The 14,109-nt window shown below is 42.5% G+C and overlaps 1 protein-coding gene across 1 annotated transcript; it reads right to left on the reverse strand.

Moving 5' to 3' along the window:
* Positions 1-15: 15 nt before the first annotated feature.
* Positions 16-13,453, reverse strand: RANBP2 (RAN binding protein 2; the record flags this gene model as incomplete). The annotated part of the gene is made up of 7 exons (XM_009079414.1): positions 16-188; positions 687-912; positions 1,697-1,864; positions 2,770-2,864; positions 4,258-4,425; positions 9,097-11,208; positions 11,272-13,453. Coding segments are annotated over 7 exons (5,124 nt in total), but the record flags the coding sequence as incomplete, so codon positions are not given.
* Between the last annotated feature and the right edge of the window lie 656 nt (positions 13,454-14,109).

Below are 14,109 nucleotides of genomic sequence, written 5' to 3' on the forward strand. Positions count from 1 at the left end.
CTGTGCCACCAGCACCGCCAAGTCCCTCTCTGCTTTCTGATGAAGCAGAATTTCAGCTGAAGTCTGTCTCAGAGACCAGTTTAACTCACCTTTAGAGCCAAAAGCAAAGTCTCCAGAGTTTTTGGAAGCCAGATCTGCAAAAGACAGCCCTGCAGCATTGCCAAAACCAAAGGAGATGATTTTGTTTTCTGTCAAACAAGAAAGCAAAGTAAAAGGTTTTTCTCTGCTTCCTTAAAGAAAATGCATTTATGTAGTCACAAGAACTTGAGAAGTGTCTACAGTATTTTTGCCTCCAATAAAGTTTGTATAACATTGGTCATAATATCAGTCTATCATGGCTTAAAAAAGGGCTCAGGACTGTGAGAGATTTTCAGCATGCTCCTTCTGTGCAGATCCACAGAGTTCTAGTAAGTTACTACATATTATTATATACTATACATATATATTATTATATATAAATTACACAAACACTATCATTGTTCTGTAGGAGTGAATTTTAACACAACAAAATTTGATATATTTGTGTATCTATATCAAATGATATATGACATATAATTTAATCCCCACATTTTTACTAGATTGGCACTTAATGCTTCTAATTCACAGTTGGTACGACTTCTCCCCAACACAGCAACTACATTAGATAAACTGATCTACATAAAACCCAAAACATACCCCAATCTTACCTTGTGTCGACTCAGCACACTCCGAATCACTCTTTTTGGTTGACAAGTCTACAGGCTTCTCATCAGCTTGTGATGAAGTCTGTGATACTTGCAGAGTTTCTGTGGTGGAATCTGATTCTTTGCTGCTGGTTGCTGACTGCACAAATACTGTCACCTCTTCAGCTGGAGTAGGTATTTCTTCCTTGTTGGTAGAGGTTAAGTCACCTGAGCTTGCAGCCTCATTCTCCTGTGATTAATAAACAAGTAACATAATAGGCAAATAAGCTGGAAGAGCTTAGGACACAAACCATCTTCCTTAGGAGGCTAAGAATCACAGAATCATCAAGGTTGGAGGAGACTTCTAAGAGCATCAAGTCCAACCATTAACCTGTCACTGCTGGACCCCCTAAACCAGATCCTCCAGTGTCAGATCCAGACACCTCTTCAACACCTCCAGGGATGGTGACTCCACCACCTCCCTGGGCAATATCCCCTAACAGGGAAAACATTTCTCCTCACATCTCATCTGACTCTCCCCTGTCTCAGCTTATGACCATTCCCCTCTAGTCTCCTCCCTGCAGCCATGGCACATCCTACAGCCAAAATCTCTCTGGGTGATTGGAATAATGTAGGGCTAACACTTTGCTCCTCCAGGGTGAAAAAAGGAGCTTAACTTAACACACAAGGACATTAACTTAAAGAGACTGAAGTATCTTTGCAGCTGTATGTTTCCAAAACAATACTTCCAGAAATGAACTAGTCCCTCTGAATACATCAGGAATGATTTTACTAGCCAAAGCAGTTTATACTTTGAGAATATCTGTACCTTCTTTCTCTTCCCAAGGAATTTAAGCTCAAAGCTTTCTGTTTCAGTGCTGGCAAAGAATTTAGGCATAGCCACAAAAGACTCAAATGTTTTTCCCCACTGGATGTTTTAGTTCTCACAAGGGGAAAATTGGAGTTTCTCACGTGTATATGAAGTAATTGTACAAGTTTAATAAGAAGAAGTTTAGTAAAGATTTAGTTCTTACTTTCATTTCTTCTGTTTTAGCTTCTGTCTGTAAGTCTTCTGGACTGTCATCTTCAGTATCACTGCTGACCCCACAGACAGATGTAGAAGGAACCTGAGGAGTTTCTGCCTCAGCTTTCTCCTCAGGAGTTGGTTTCTCTTCCCAAGCTGCAGCACATTCTCTTTCACCGTTGAGTTCACTTTTCCCTGTGATGCCTACTGCAAGGAGTAAAGATGAGTGGAAAACAGCTGGGAAGGCAGTAGAACACTGAAATAACTTTTAGCACCTACATCATAAATTAACCTCATGAGAGCCAGAGCAACTTGCAGACAGACCTCAAGAGTTTTCCCAACAGCATTACTGTTTAAACAGTGGAAGTAAAGACTAACTTAATGTGGGTGACTAGAATGGAAATACAGATGTGGTTTCCTATTGCCACCAGGGAATTTCCATGCAATGATCAAGAGTTCATTCTTCCAGCTAATGGCTTCTCTCAATATTTCCTCATATGCAGATGGCTCAATATATACATCTTTCCAGCACATATCCTCCAAAGAACTCCAAACTTCACTTCTAGAAGCACCTAACCAGACTTTCAGTTTGTAACACTGACATCTAAGGCACAGCCAAAGTAGACATAAATATAAGTAGCAAATTCAAGTCTTCTATACCTCTACTTTTATTACAAAGACCAAATATCTTTTTAACTTCAACAGTACTAACTCTTAGTTAAACTGACTAGCTGCAGAAGTAGGGAGTATTTGAAGACGTAGACAACATTTTGTCTTGTCCAATATCATGCCAAGCTGAATCTTTGACACTCAGAAGAGGCTCAAGGTAGGAAGAGACTCTGATGTTCTTGTTTAGAGATCACTTGAAATGCACATTTCTCACTCAGGTACCACTTTACTGCTAACTAACAGTTTAATACAGTGAGCTTAACATTGTGCTTTGAGATACAGATTCTCTGCTCCAGCATCAGTGGTTCTAAAAACTACCTCAGGAAACAGAAAATTAACCTCTGCCCTTGTGTCCTTCAGATTCAGAGTCTGTTTCAGTACATAGAGCAGAACACTTACAGTTTCTTCAGACATACCTTTAACAGGCTCTTGCAATTTCTTTTTCACTTGTGAATCACTGCAATAAAGTCTTCCATTAAGTTTCTTAACAGCTGTTTCATAGTCTTCATCTGAAATACAGGAATCAAGTGTAAGTTCTCAGGCACCCTCTAAGTCAGAGAAGTCTAAGTCCTTCTGACTCACAAGCCTAGTATAAAGTTTGCTTGTGTTGCAAGAGTTCTACAGGTGAGAGCAAGTAAGCTTTCACTTCTAGTTTTGCACACGTGTCCCCCAATGTGCTGTTGACACTTTCTCTCAGCCTAGATTGTTACAGACACATGGCACAGGTTTTGTTTTCAGAAAGCACATTTCTTACTGAGTGCTTTTATTCAGTGTACCACTACAACAGATCTGGGAAAGAAGACTGAAGATCTTTACATAAGAACTTGCAAGCTCAGGTGTTTGTGAGGGGTGGGCTTGTCTTCTCCCATTTTCTGTTGAATACAACGTTTCAGAATTTCCATTTACCATATTTGCTGCTGAATACATCAGCAGTAATTTAGTTGCATACAACAAGATTTGACATAAAATAAGTTCAGTTTTAGTATTAGGAATTTGCTTTAAAAGGAAAAAAAACCCCATTATTCTAGCATTTAGGACACCTGAGCATGTTTGCTTCTAATACAAAGACTGCCTTGTCTCTAAAAATACTTACTGAAGGAAGTCTCTTGCTCAAATATCTGATTATGTAGTCTTACCTAATCAGCTGCATTGGTAATGAGTGTCAACATCCATAACACTCCTGTACAAATTAAATTCCCTTTAGTCACTCCTGGGTCTGCATTGTGCCCTTCTGCATTGAAGTCTTGAGTGTACATCTTTGGCCACATGGAATTTGACAGGATTACTTCCCATCGGTCCAAACAGGAACATTGCAGTGTCTAATGGTTCTGACAGCATTCACACAGGATCTCAAGTTGGAAGGGACCCACAAGGATCACCAGCTGCAGCTCCCTGCTCCTTGCAGGACTGCCTAAAACCAAGCCATAGGACTAAGAGCATCATCCAGATGCTGCTTGAACTCTTGACAGGCTTGTGGTAGTAACTACTGTCTTGGGGAGCCTGTTCAGTGCCTGACCATACTCTCAGTGAAGAACCTTTTCCTAAGTTGAGCTTCCCTGACAGCTTCATTCCATTTCCTTGTGTCTTATCACTGGTCACCAGAGAGATGAGATCAGCACCTCCTCCTCCACTGCCACCCTTGAGGAAGCTGCAGACTGTGACGAGGTCACCCCTCAGCCCTGTCTTTCCTGAACAAACCAAGTGACCTCAGCCACTTCTCCTGAGTCTGGCATTTTCAAGGCCTTCCACCAGCTTGGTCACCCTCCAACAGTTTGATGTCCTTCTTACACTGAGCCACTCAAAGCTGCATAGAGTGCTCAAGGTGGGGTGTGTACCACTGCAGTGTATTCCACCCTTTCCCCACAAAAAGGCAAGACAAATATCAACTTCAGCACTGCTTACCATCCTCCTCATCACTGATGTATCCAGGCTTATTCTTGTAACAGAAGAAGGTTGCAGGGAGCTTGAGCAGCTCAGCGAGCGCTCTCTGTTCAGGGGTAGGTGTTAACTCGTACACTATAACCACCTCATCAGATGGAAGGTCATCTTCTGATGCTGGAGTCTTCTCAGCTTTGCACAGAAATTGAACAGACCATTACAACTGAACCACTTCAGAACAGGAAGTAACAATAACCTCACATTAGTACAGAACTGAATTAGCTCTAAGGCCCTATATATTTCCTGTTGATCCACGGGAAAGAAAAATCCAAGTCACAGGATGCTAGGACAGAACAGCATGTTAAAATGTCAGAAAGCCTAACATGCATGTCCAGCTACATCCAGTTCTATTGCCTTTGGAATGAAAGCATTAGAACAGAAACGGAGCTGCATCTTTATACTCCTGCAAGGACTATTTAATTCCTCATGTCAACTAAAATATGGAGAAGAGGGACAGAGGTATCATACAGAGACAAACAAGCAAATTTCAAGCCTGAAAGAAGTTGTGTACAGCAAAATGTCTTACTGCATTGCTTAACAGTGCTTTAAGTTCTAGAAAATACTAAACAGCAACTGAGCAGAACTTATTTCAGATTACCTATGGAAATCTGAGCTTTTTATTGACTATTCTCTACCATAATAGATGTTGCTGAAACTTTCATTGTTACAAAAGTACAGTAGCTTTCAGTTCTACCTTGCTGAACAACAAAAAAAATATTGCTTTCATCCTAATTCAACTAGCTTTTCCAGCAGGGAAAAAATATCAGTGCCAATTTCAGTATTACATAGCTTTTTATCCTCTCTCTTTCGACATTAAATTGTCCATTCCAGTAGTATTGAGACAGAGCATGATCAAAGGTTAAAGCTGAAAGTAAAGCCTAGAGCAAAGAGCAGGTAACAAACTTTGGGAACAAATATAGAGTTCATTAGGAGAAAATGGAAGTAAAGAGAGAACACACCAATGTAAACATCATGTCTGGTTTGGTTGGTGTTCTGTTTGTCTAGGTTACAGTGTAGTTTGGAAAGAGGGAGTTTGGGCATAAAGGTGTGAAACAAATTTGTTAACTATGTATCAGAACTACTCCATAAGCTCATCAGTATCTTCACATCTGCTGCTTCCGGGAACAATCTGACTGTGTTAGTACCTCAGTCTGTTTATTAACATTGTTCCAGATTTGAGCTAAACTAGTCAACAGAACATGAAGATGGTCTCAAAAGCTCACTGTGCTTTTCATAAGAAGAAGATACTTGTTAAGTCTGTGGCACAATGTAGTCAGTGGAAACCTAAATCTTCACCTAGACAGCAAACTACTACTCAGTCCCAGAAAAACACTGATTTTCCTGAGCATACAATCTGACATTGCAAGAGGTGACAAGAACAGAAAAGACATGTAACATTTCAGATGCATCCCCTGACCCTCTGACACAACTGACACACTAAAATGAGCCTGCTTTTTAGAGGCAGTTTTATCACTAGTATCATGGAATCATTGAGGTTGGAGGAGACGTCTAAGAGCATCAAGTCCAACCATTAACCTGTCACTGCTGGAACCTCTAAACCCTAAACCAGATCCTCCAGTGCCAGATCCAGATGCCTCTTTAACACTTCCAGGGATGGTGACTCCACCACCTCCCTGGGCAATATCCCAGTGCCTGACCAGTAGATTTCATTAAGAAGAGTAAAAAGCAAAGTAAAGAAAAAGTAAAACCCCAAGTAGGGAATCAAACTTAGGCCTTATTTCAAGGTATTCCCTCCCTCGTCATTTTCCCAGGGGACTCTCCCTTTGCAAGTTAATCATTTCAGACATGTATACACCAGAATGTAGCTCAAACCCATTACCAGCACATAGACCATTACAATCCTTTTTGCTCATATTTTTAAGACCTCAATAGCTTTCCTGAGCCTGCAGAAAGCAGATGGAGGATGAAATTTTTGAACAGCAGATTTCTCGTTCATATTACGACTTCAGTGAAAAGTCATAAACTGAGACAGGGGAGATTCAAACTAGATGCCAGGAAAAATGTTTCCCTGTGAGGGTGTTGAGGCACTGGTATATTGCCCAGGGAGGTGGTGGAGTCACCATCCCTGGAGGTGTCTGGATCTGGCACTGGAGGATCTGGTTTAGGGTTTAGAGGTTCCAGCAGTGACAGGTTAATGGCTGGACTCGATGATCTTAGAGGTCTCCTCCAACCTTGATGATTCTAAGCACGTGTCTTAATTGGACTGAGTAAGTTTGCACCAAGTTCACTAGAGTTAAGTTTAAATGTGGATTATTTAGTTTTACAGCAAAAAAAAAAACCCAACCAAATTTCCTTCGGATTGGAAAATTTTCAACACTATCTTTGACAACAGAAAATGTCTACAAAGTCAGTCACATAGCTGGTAAAATCCTGTGCTCCCTCTAATTTGAGAGGCAGAAAGGTTGCTGGAAGACCCCGACAACAGGTAACACTGTTGCAGTGGTTTACCAGCCTCATTGCCCATCCTGTTCAACAGACAACACTCACACTAACATTAGTCTTATGCAGACTAAAAATTTGCTATTTAAAATTAAAACGCTGTTGAACTGTGTAAGCTGAGTATGCTTACAGCAAGGAGAAATACCATTAGTGCAAGAAGTACCACTAGTGACATCTTACGACATAAAAATCAAACTATAAGTTGTGACAGTTTTGGTTACAGGTTCTGAATGCAAACAAATGCAAACTGTGCTCAGTTCTGGGCCCCTCAGCTCAGGAGGGACATTGAGGGGCTGGAGCAGGTCCAGAGAAGAGCAACGAGGCTGGTGAAGGGACTGGAGCACAAGTGCCATGAGGAGAGGCTGAGGGAGCTGGGGGTGTTCAGCCTGGAGAAGAGGAGGCTCAGGGGAGACCTTCTCATCCTCTGCAACTCCCTGACAGGAGGTTGGAGTCAGGTGGGGGTTGGTCTCTTCTCCCAGGCAACCAGCAGCAGGACAAGAGGGCACAGACTCAAGCTCTGCCAGGGGAGGGTTAGGTTGGATATTAGGAAGAGATTTTTTACAGAGAGAGTGCTCAGGCATTGGAATGTGCTGCCCAGGGAGGTGGTGGATTCACCATCCCTGGAGGTTTTCCAGATGAGACTGGATGTGGCACTTAGTGCCATGGTCTAGTAACCACAGTAGGGTTGGACTTGATGATCTTGCAAGTCTTTTCCAACTAGGTTGATTCTATAAAATTGGTTACTCAGCAAGTTTTCCAACCAGCTAAGGTGAACTTCAGATTATATATGAAGTATAGACACAGAAGCAGCAGCTAAGCAGCAGTAGCTAAAGAGTTGTCTCTCTCACATCTGTACAGTCCTTGTTTTCAAAAGTGCAGCAGTTAACACTGATGACCAGGAAACTGAATTAAACATTTCTAGAGAGGCTAATTATGTCCAAGTATTTTACTGGATAACCTGTCTCGAGATCTTCCAAGCAATATTCCCTCATTGACATGAAGTAGAAGACCTCAGGCACTAAAGAGGCATTTTCTCTGAAAAATCACAGATTTTAACTTCTTTAGACAAGGGGAATTTAAGAGCTCCAGTGCACATTCAGTAAAACTGTGATGGCAAAGTGCAAGGCAGATACCCTCAGAAAATCAGGCAAACAGAAGCCAAAAGCTTAAACAGGGCCATCCACTGTGTTGGCTCATGTAAACACACTAAGGGCTAAAGACATTCTTTAACAGGACAAATACAATAGTCAGACACACAATTTTAAATACTCTTTTTCAGCATGCAGGTTAATGGTAAGGATTACTGAGCCAACTGCTCTGGCACAGCTGGGTTACTGTCCATGCCTGCTAGAGTGTTTGTATCACACATTCAGTGCAGTATGTAAATACCTTGACTATCAGGTTGCAAGGAGGATGTGCTTGTCCAAAAGGCCATTGGGTTAGATTTAAAAAGGCTAAAATTAAATCCTAAAAAAATAAATTGTTGGTATATAAGTGTTTACCTGGAATTTTAAAACAGACTTATCTACGCTCTGTAAATAGTCCATAGTTGTATTTCACAGCAGGAAATTTCATCTGGTAGTTCTAGACAAGCTTATTTCAACCCATGTGAATGGAATGCAGCTACTATCTTCTGCCACATGACTTTGTGATTCCTTAGCTAATGAGCAGAGAGCATATGTTGATAATCTTGAGCCATCCCATCCTTCTCACAGAGACACTTCAGCACATTGTAGTGGTTGTGTCACAGCCACAACATCTGCAAGTGCATCTTTGTCAGACTGGGACAGAAACTGTGTCACCGAGGACACAATCACACGATCTCTTTTCAGGCTAAGGAAATAAGCTAACATCTGGTGTTAAGTTACACCACTGAAATTACAGAGGGCAACATCTAGGCTTGGAAAAAGGGTATGGAGTAGTTTTAGAACTTCCATCACAGGAATAATTCCAGTTTTAGCTGAAGCACATTTGCTGTTCTCACACTTCACCACGCAGAGCAAAGGCCCGAGCACATACAATACCAACTACCTATCTGAGTCTCAAAAAGTGAATTCAGAGCTGCTTCAAGCATTTAAGCCCAAGGTTTAGATACAGGACTTCAGAGTTATAGCTCCCTCCCCTGCAAATTCCTGTTCTCAGTCAACAACAAAACTCTGTGCTGCATTTCATCTTTATATGAAAATCATCGACTTAAAATGCACTCCTTTACTCTGGAGAACCTGTGAATAACCTGTGTTAGAACTGAAAGGAACTACACATTCCTGAGAGAAGAAAGAGTAATGAACAGCACAGAGCTGACTGCTTACTAAGTTGGGTAACCAAATGAGAATAGACACTCACCTTTATCCAGAATCTTAAAGGAGAAGTTAGAGGGTCCATCTTGTGTTGAAGCAGGCAAGTTGTCTACCTTGCTGTCTGCAGGCTTCTGAGCAGCATTAGAGCTTTTTGGTGGTTCAGAGGCTTCCTGTTCTTTCTGGGCTGTGTTCTGGGATGGTGAAATCTGGTCTTCACTCTTTCTTGGAGGATTAAAGCTGAAGCCAAAGAGAGAACCAGTGGCTGAAGTATTTCCAAATGTGAATGTCTTTGACTTTTCATTACTGAAAATGCTCTTGACAGATTCAGATCCAAATACAAACTTGGGAGGAGAAACCACTGTTTTTGTTGGTGTTTCCGAAGTGTTTGACACCTCTGCAGCCTCAACAGTTACATCAGAAGAATCATCCCCATGGCTGAGGTCAGTTCTTTCTCTGGTCGTTTCTTCCAGCACAGCTACAGCATTTTTACCACAAGGTGATTCCTTTGGTGTATTGGCACGAGAGGAAAGAGGAGTTATCAGTGTCTCTCTCTCCTGGGCATGCTTTGCCTCATCAAAAATTTGCTTAAATGAGTCTGCAACATCTTGCAGCTTGAATCTCACAGCCAGAAGTTCTACTTTCCTTTCCCCATCTGCGAAGTCACACGCAGTCCACACCCAAGCTCTGTCAGATCCTTTCATCTGTTGCATATTCATATCTGGTGTTATTCTGTGGTTGGCACAGAGCTTCAGTACCTGGTCCCTTCTCATGACTATACGCACTTGTTTGGTGTCGTAGTTCTGCAGGATCTTGATATCCCCAATCCCTCTCTCCTTCCACTGATTAGCATCTTTGTCGTATCTGTAGAGCTTAGCTCTGTGGCTGAAGACAACTTGCTCATTTTCCTCACCACTGGTCACTTCCACAAGGTCAGGCAGAGGTACCACAGGTTCAAAGTACTGACCATCTCTCTCTTCTTCTTGAGTGACATCAGAATCTTCATCTGTGCCTACTGATGTCCTACTCTGATTCTGTTTGGCAGGAGATTTGGATGGGCTCAAGGCAGATTTAAAGCTGAAACTAAACCCAGTGGTGGACTCTCCAAATCTGAACAGATTTTTCCTTACAGGGCTACTTGCAAGAGGTGATGCATATACAGAACTACTTACACTATCATCCAGTGCTTCTTCACGCAGGTCATAATTATCCCACTCCAGAGTAGGCCCAGTGCTTTCAGCATGTGGCTTTATAACCAGATCAGAAGTACTGTTGGCACTGACAGAGTTTACATTTTCCTCCTCTGACAGTTTAGTTTTGTCATCTGTCAGAAAAGTTTTGAGATCTTTTAAGCCACACTTCATTTCTTCTGCTTTCTGTATGAGCTGAGCTGTCCTGCCTGTATCCACAAGTTTATGGGGTGTCTGCAGTGGTATATCTAGCAGCAACCTTTGACATTCTTCAAACTTCTGTTTGAACTCCTCGGCCTGCTCTGGAGTCTTGAATTTTGCTGCCAACTGTTCCAGCTTTGCATCACCATCAGAGAAGTCACTGGCCATCCACATCCATGCTTTGTCTGAGCCAGACAGCTGCTTCAAGTTCATCGTTGTCGTTATCCAGTGATTTGCACACACCTTCAGGACCTGCTCGCGCCGCATCAATATTCTGACCTTGCCATTCACTTCGTTTTTCAGAATCTTCAGGTTGCCCACCCCACGTTCTTTCCACTGGCTTGTTTCTGGATCAAACCTGAACAGCTTCACTCTCTGGCAGTATAACACTTTCTCATCTTCCTCTCCTGTAAATGGTTCTACTTTTTCAGGCATCTGAACTATAGGTTCAAAATGGATATCATCACTCTCTTCTGTCTTGTACACATCATCATCCTTCTCAGCAAGGTCAGCAGATGTGTTTGCTTTCTGATCCATTTTGGAATTCTGGGAAGAAAACAGCTTTTCACCTGCACCTGAGAAGCCTTTGAAGTTAGGGTCCTTTTTGCCAAACTGGAAGCCTTCCCTAGGAGTATTTCTTGCAAGCTCAGCAAAAGTAGCAGTGCTGCTACTTTGCCCAAAAACAAAGTCAACTTTCTCTTTGTCTGCTGTTTCTTGAAACTGGAATCCAATTCCACTCTCTGAAGGCTGTTCCTTTTTGTCCTTTTCATCAACGCTCTTTAAGAAGCTGGTTGTACCTTCTTTGGATGGCTCATCTTGCTTAGTGTTATTTATACCAGACTCCTGTATCCCAAATTTAAATCCCCCTGCAGGCACTGGCATTGAAAAGCTAAATCCTTCCTTTGCAGACTTAGCTTCAGTATCAGAAGAAATCTGAAATGTGAATGAAGGTGTCTTGCCTTGCTCAAGACCAAACTTAAATCCTGTTCCCAACTGTCCACCATCAAGTTCAGATAATGTACTTTTCAAGCCAAAAGTAGGAGCTGATGGGGCATCTCCACCAGGCTTAGATGGATTTGGTTCATTGCAGGCTACGCAGGCTAGTGACGAACCTTCATTCCTCACAAAACAAGTACTACAATCCCACTGCCCTTCCTTTTTAGCAAAAAGCCCTTCAAACCCATTTTTCTGTGGCTTACTTGCATCAGCAATGGAACCAAACCCAGGAGTGAGGGGTGCCTGAACAGTAGGTAGAGCCATAGCTGGTTGACTTTGAGGATTAGGACTCTGACAAGCACAACAGTTCACATCCTTTGCTTCATTTCGGACTAGGCATACAGAGCAGTCCCACTGCCCTTCCTTTTTAGCAAAAGCAGATCCAAATGTGTCCTGCACAGTGTTACCACTGGCTTTAAAACTTGCAGAGCCACTTAATGGGGTGACATGTGAATCCCACGTATCTGGATTTGGACTTTGACATGCCACACAATTCTTTGCAGCTGCTTCATTCAGAACTAAACAGACTTTACCCTCCCACTGATCCTTCTTCAAGAGATGCTGCCCAAATCCACCAGAATAGGCTTGCTGAGGATCCTTTCCAAATGAAATAGTAGGGCCAGATGTAGTTGATGTAGCTGTCACGCTGCCTTTGCTATCAGCTTCACTGCTTGCTCCATCTTTGGAGAACTGAAAGCCCAAGTTCAGGCTTCCAGCAATGGATCTGCTAGGCTCCTTGCTGTCCTGAGTCACTGCTTCCTTTGCAGTCCCACTACTCTGAGTCCCAGCTGTGTCAGCCTTTGAGCCCAGTGACTTTAAAATATTCTGTGCCTCCTCAAACTTCTTCTTGAAAAGCATTGCTTCCTCAGGTGTTTTAAACCTAATTGCAAGCTGTTCTGGTTTTGGCAACTCATCTGCATAATCCAAAGCATGCCATACAAATGACTTATCTGATGTAGCATTCGGGGTTAATTTCATATCAGTATTGATGTAGTGATTTGCACAGATTTTCAGCACTTGGTCCCGTCTCATTAAGAGCCGAAATTTGCCAGATACTTTATGTTTCAGTATTTTCACGTTTCCAACTCCCCTTTCTTTCCACTCTTTAGATTCTGCATCGAAACGGAAGAGCTTGGCTCTGTTGCAGAAGAATTCTTCTTCATCTTCCTCACCTGTCTTTACTTCAATCTTATCAGGGAGAGGCACCACAGGATCAAAATGAGGACCATCATCATCCTCATCACCATGGGTGCTTCCTCCCTCTGTTTCATGACTTCTGTTGGCCAAATCTGAACTGGAAGTCATAAATAGAGGCTTGCTTGTTTCTTGGACACTGAACATATCACCCTTCTCAAAACCCAAGTTTTTGTGGGCGTTTTGTCCCATGTTTTCTCTGAGAGAGATGCCTGGAGCATGTTTATTGCTAAAAGTGAAGATATTTCTTGAATTATTGGCGTGGTCATTAACTGGTTTTTGGTCAGCATATCTATCATCCTGTAAAGGTTTATCAGATGTCAGAAGATCCAAGAGCCTCTCCCTGCTATTAAAAGGTGCATTAAGAGGCTGTGGTGCAACTTGAGGAGGAGAAGAAAAGGTAAAGTCTCCATCATTAGACTTGAAGTTGGGTTTAAATTTAAACATTGTGGGCTGAGTTGGCTGTGCTGGTGTTGGCAGAGCTGGTTTCGATCCTTCTGTTGTTCCTGTCTGGCCAAACTTAGGCATCACTTTGGATTCTGCAGGTTTTAGAGTCGGAGGAGTGGCTGAACGGTTGGTGAAATAACCTGGTTTAGGCAGTGTGGGATTTGTGCTTGCCTGGGGAACACTGTAATTGTAATAGTCCTCACTTGCCCGGGGAGAAATGAGTGCAGTGCCAGGAGAATCGAAACGCAGGGGTGGCCCATACATTTCCTGAGAAAACATACAGCTAGAAGTGTTCTGCAGAGGTGGTGTATGCATTGGGGGTTGATAAGCATATATATGTTGCTGAGGTGTAAGTCGGTTCATGCCATAGACAGGAGCCTAAAGAAAAAGCAGAAAACAAGTGCTTTGCTTACTATGGTAACAGGACAAAACCTTACTGTGCTGAAGGCTGCAGGAACATGTACTCTTAAAAGCAGGACACACTTTCACACAACTTTAAATCTAAACTCATTTGACCTTAGTCCAAAGTCATTAGTTTAACCCTTGAAGGGCATTTGAAAACAAGCATTGGGTTCAAACTGAAAGAGGGAAAGGCTAGGTTGGATGTGAGAAAAACATTTTTCCCTGTGAGGGTGGTGAGACACTGGCCCAGGTTGCCCAGGGAGGCTGTGGCTGCCCCAACCCTGGCAGTGTTCACAGCCAGGTTGGATGAGCCTTGAGCAACCTGATCTAGTGAGGAGGTGTCCCTGCCCAGGGCAGGGGTTGGGGCAGGATGATCTGTAAGGTCCATTCCAACCCCTAAACTCTATGGTTCTAAGAAAAAAGAACACAATATGACTGGGTTGCTTTAAGAAAGCCCTTGAAAACACCTTTTTCTTTTGCCATGCTAGCTGGGAGGAAATGAGCAAGTTTTATCATACATACCCTGTAGGAGACACGTGCTAAAAAATTACAGGCATATTTTGCTGGCTTTTTCTCCCAAACTCCATATTCCAAAATCATTGAATCATACGATTTTAGGGGTTGGAATGGAC

Source organism: Acanthisitta chloris, unplaced genomic scaffold (genome assembly GCF_000695815.1).
Source record: "Acanthisitta chloris isolate BGI_N310 unplaced genomic scaffold, ASM69581v1 scaffold23617, whole genome shotgun sequence".
NCBI classification, from domain to species: Eukaryota; Metazoa; Chordata; class Aves; order Passeriformes; family Acanthisittidae; genus Acanthisitta; species Acanthisitta chloris.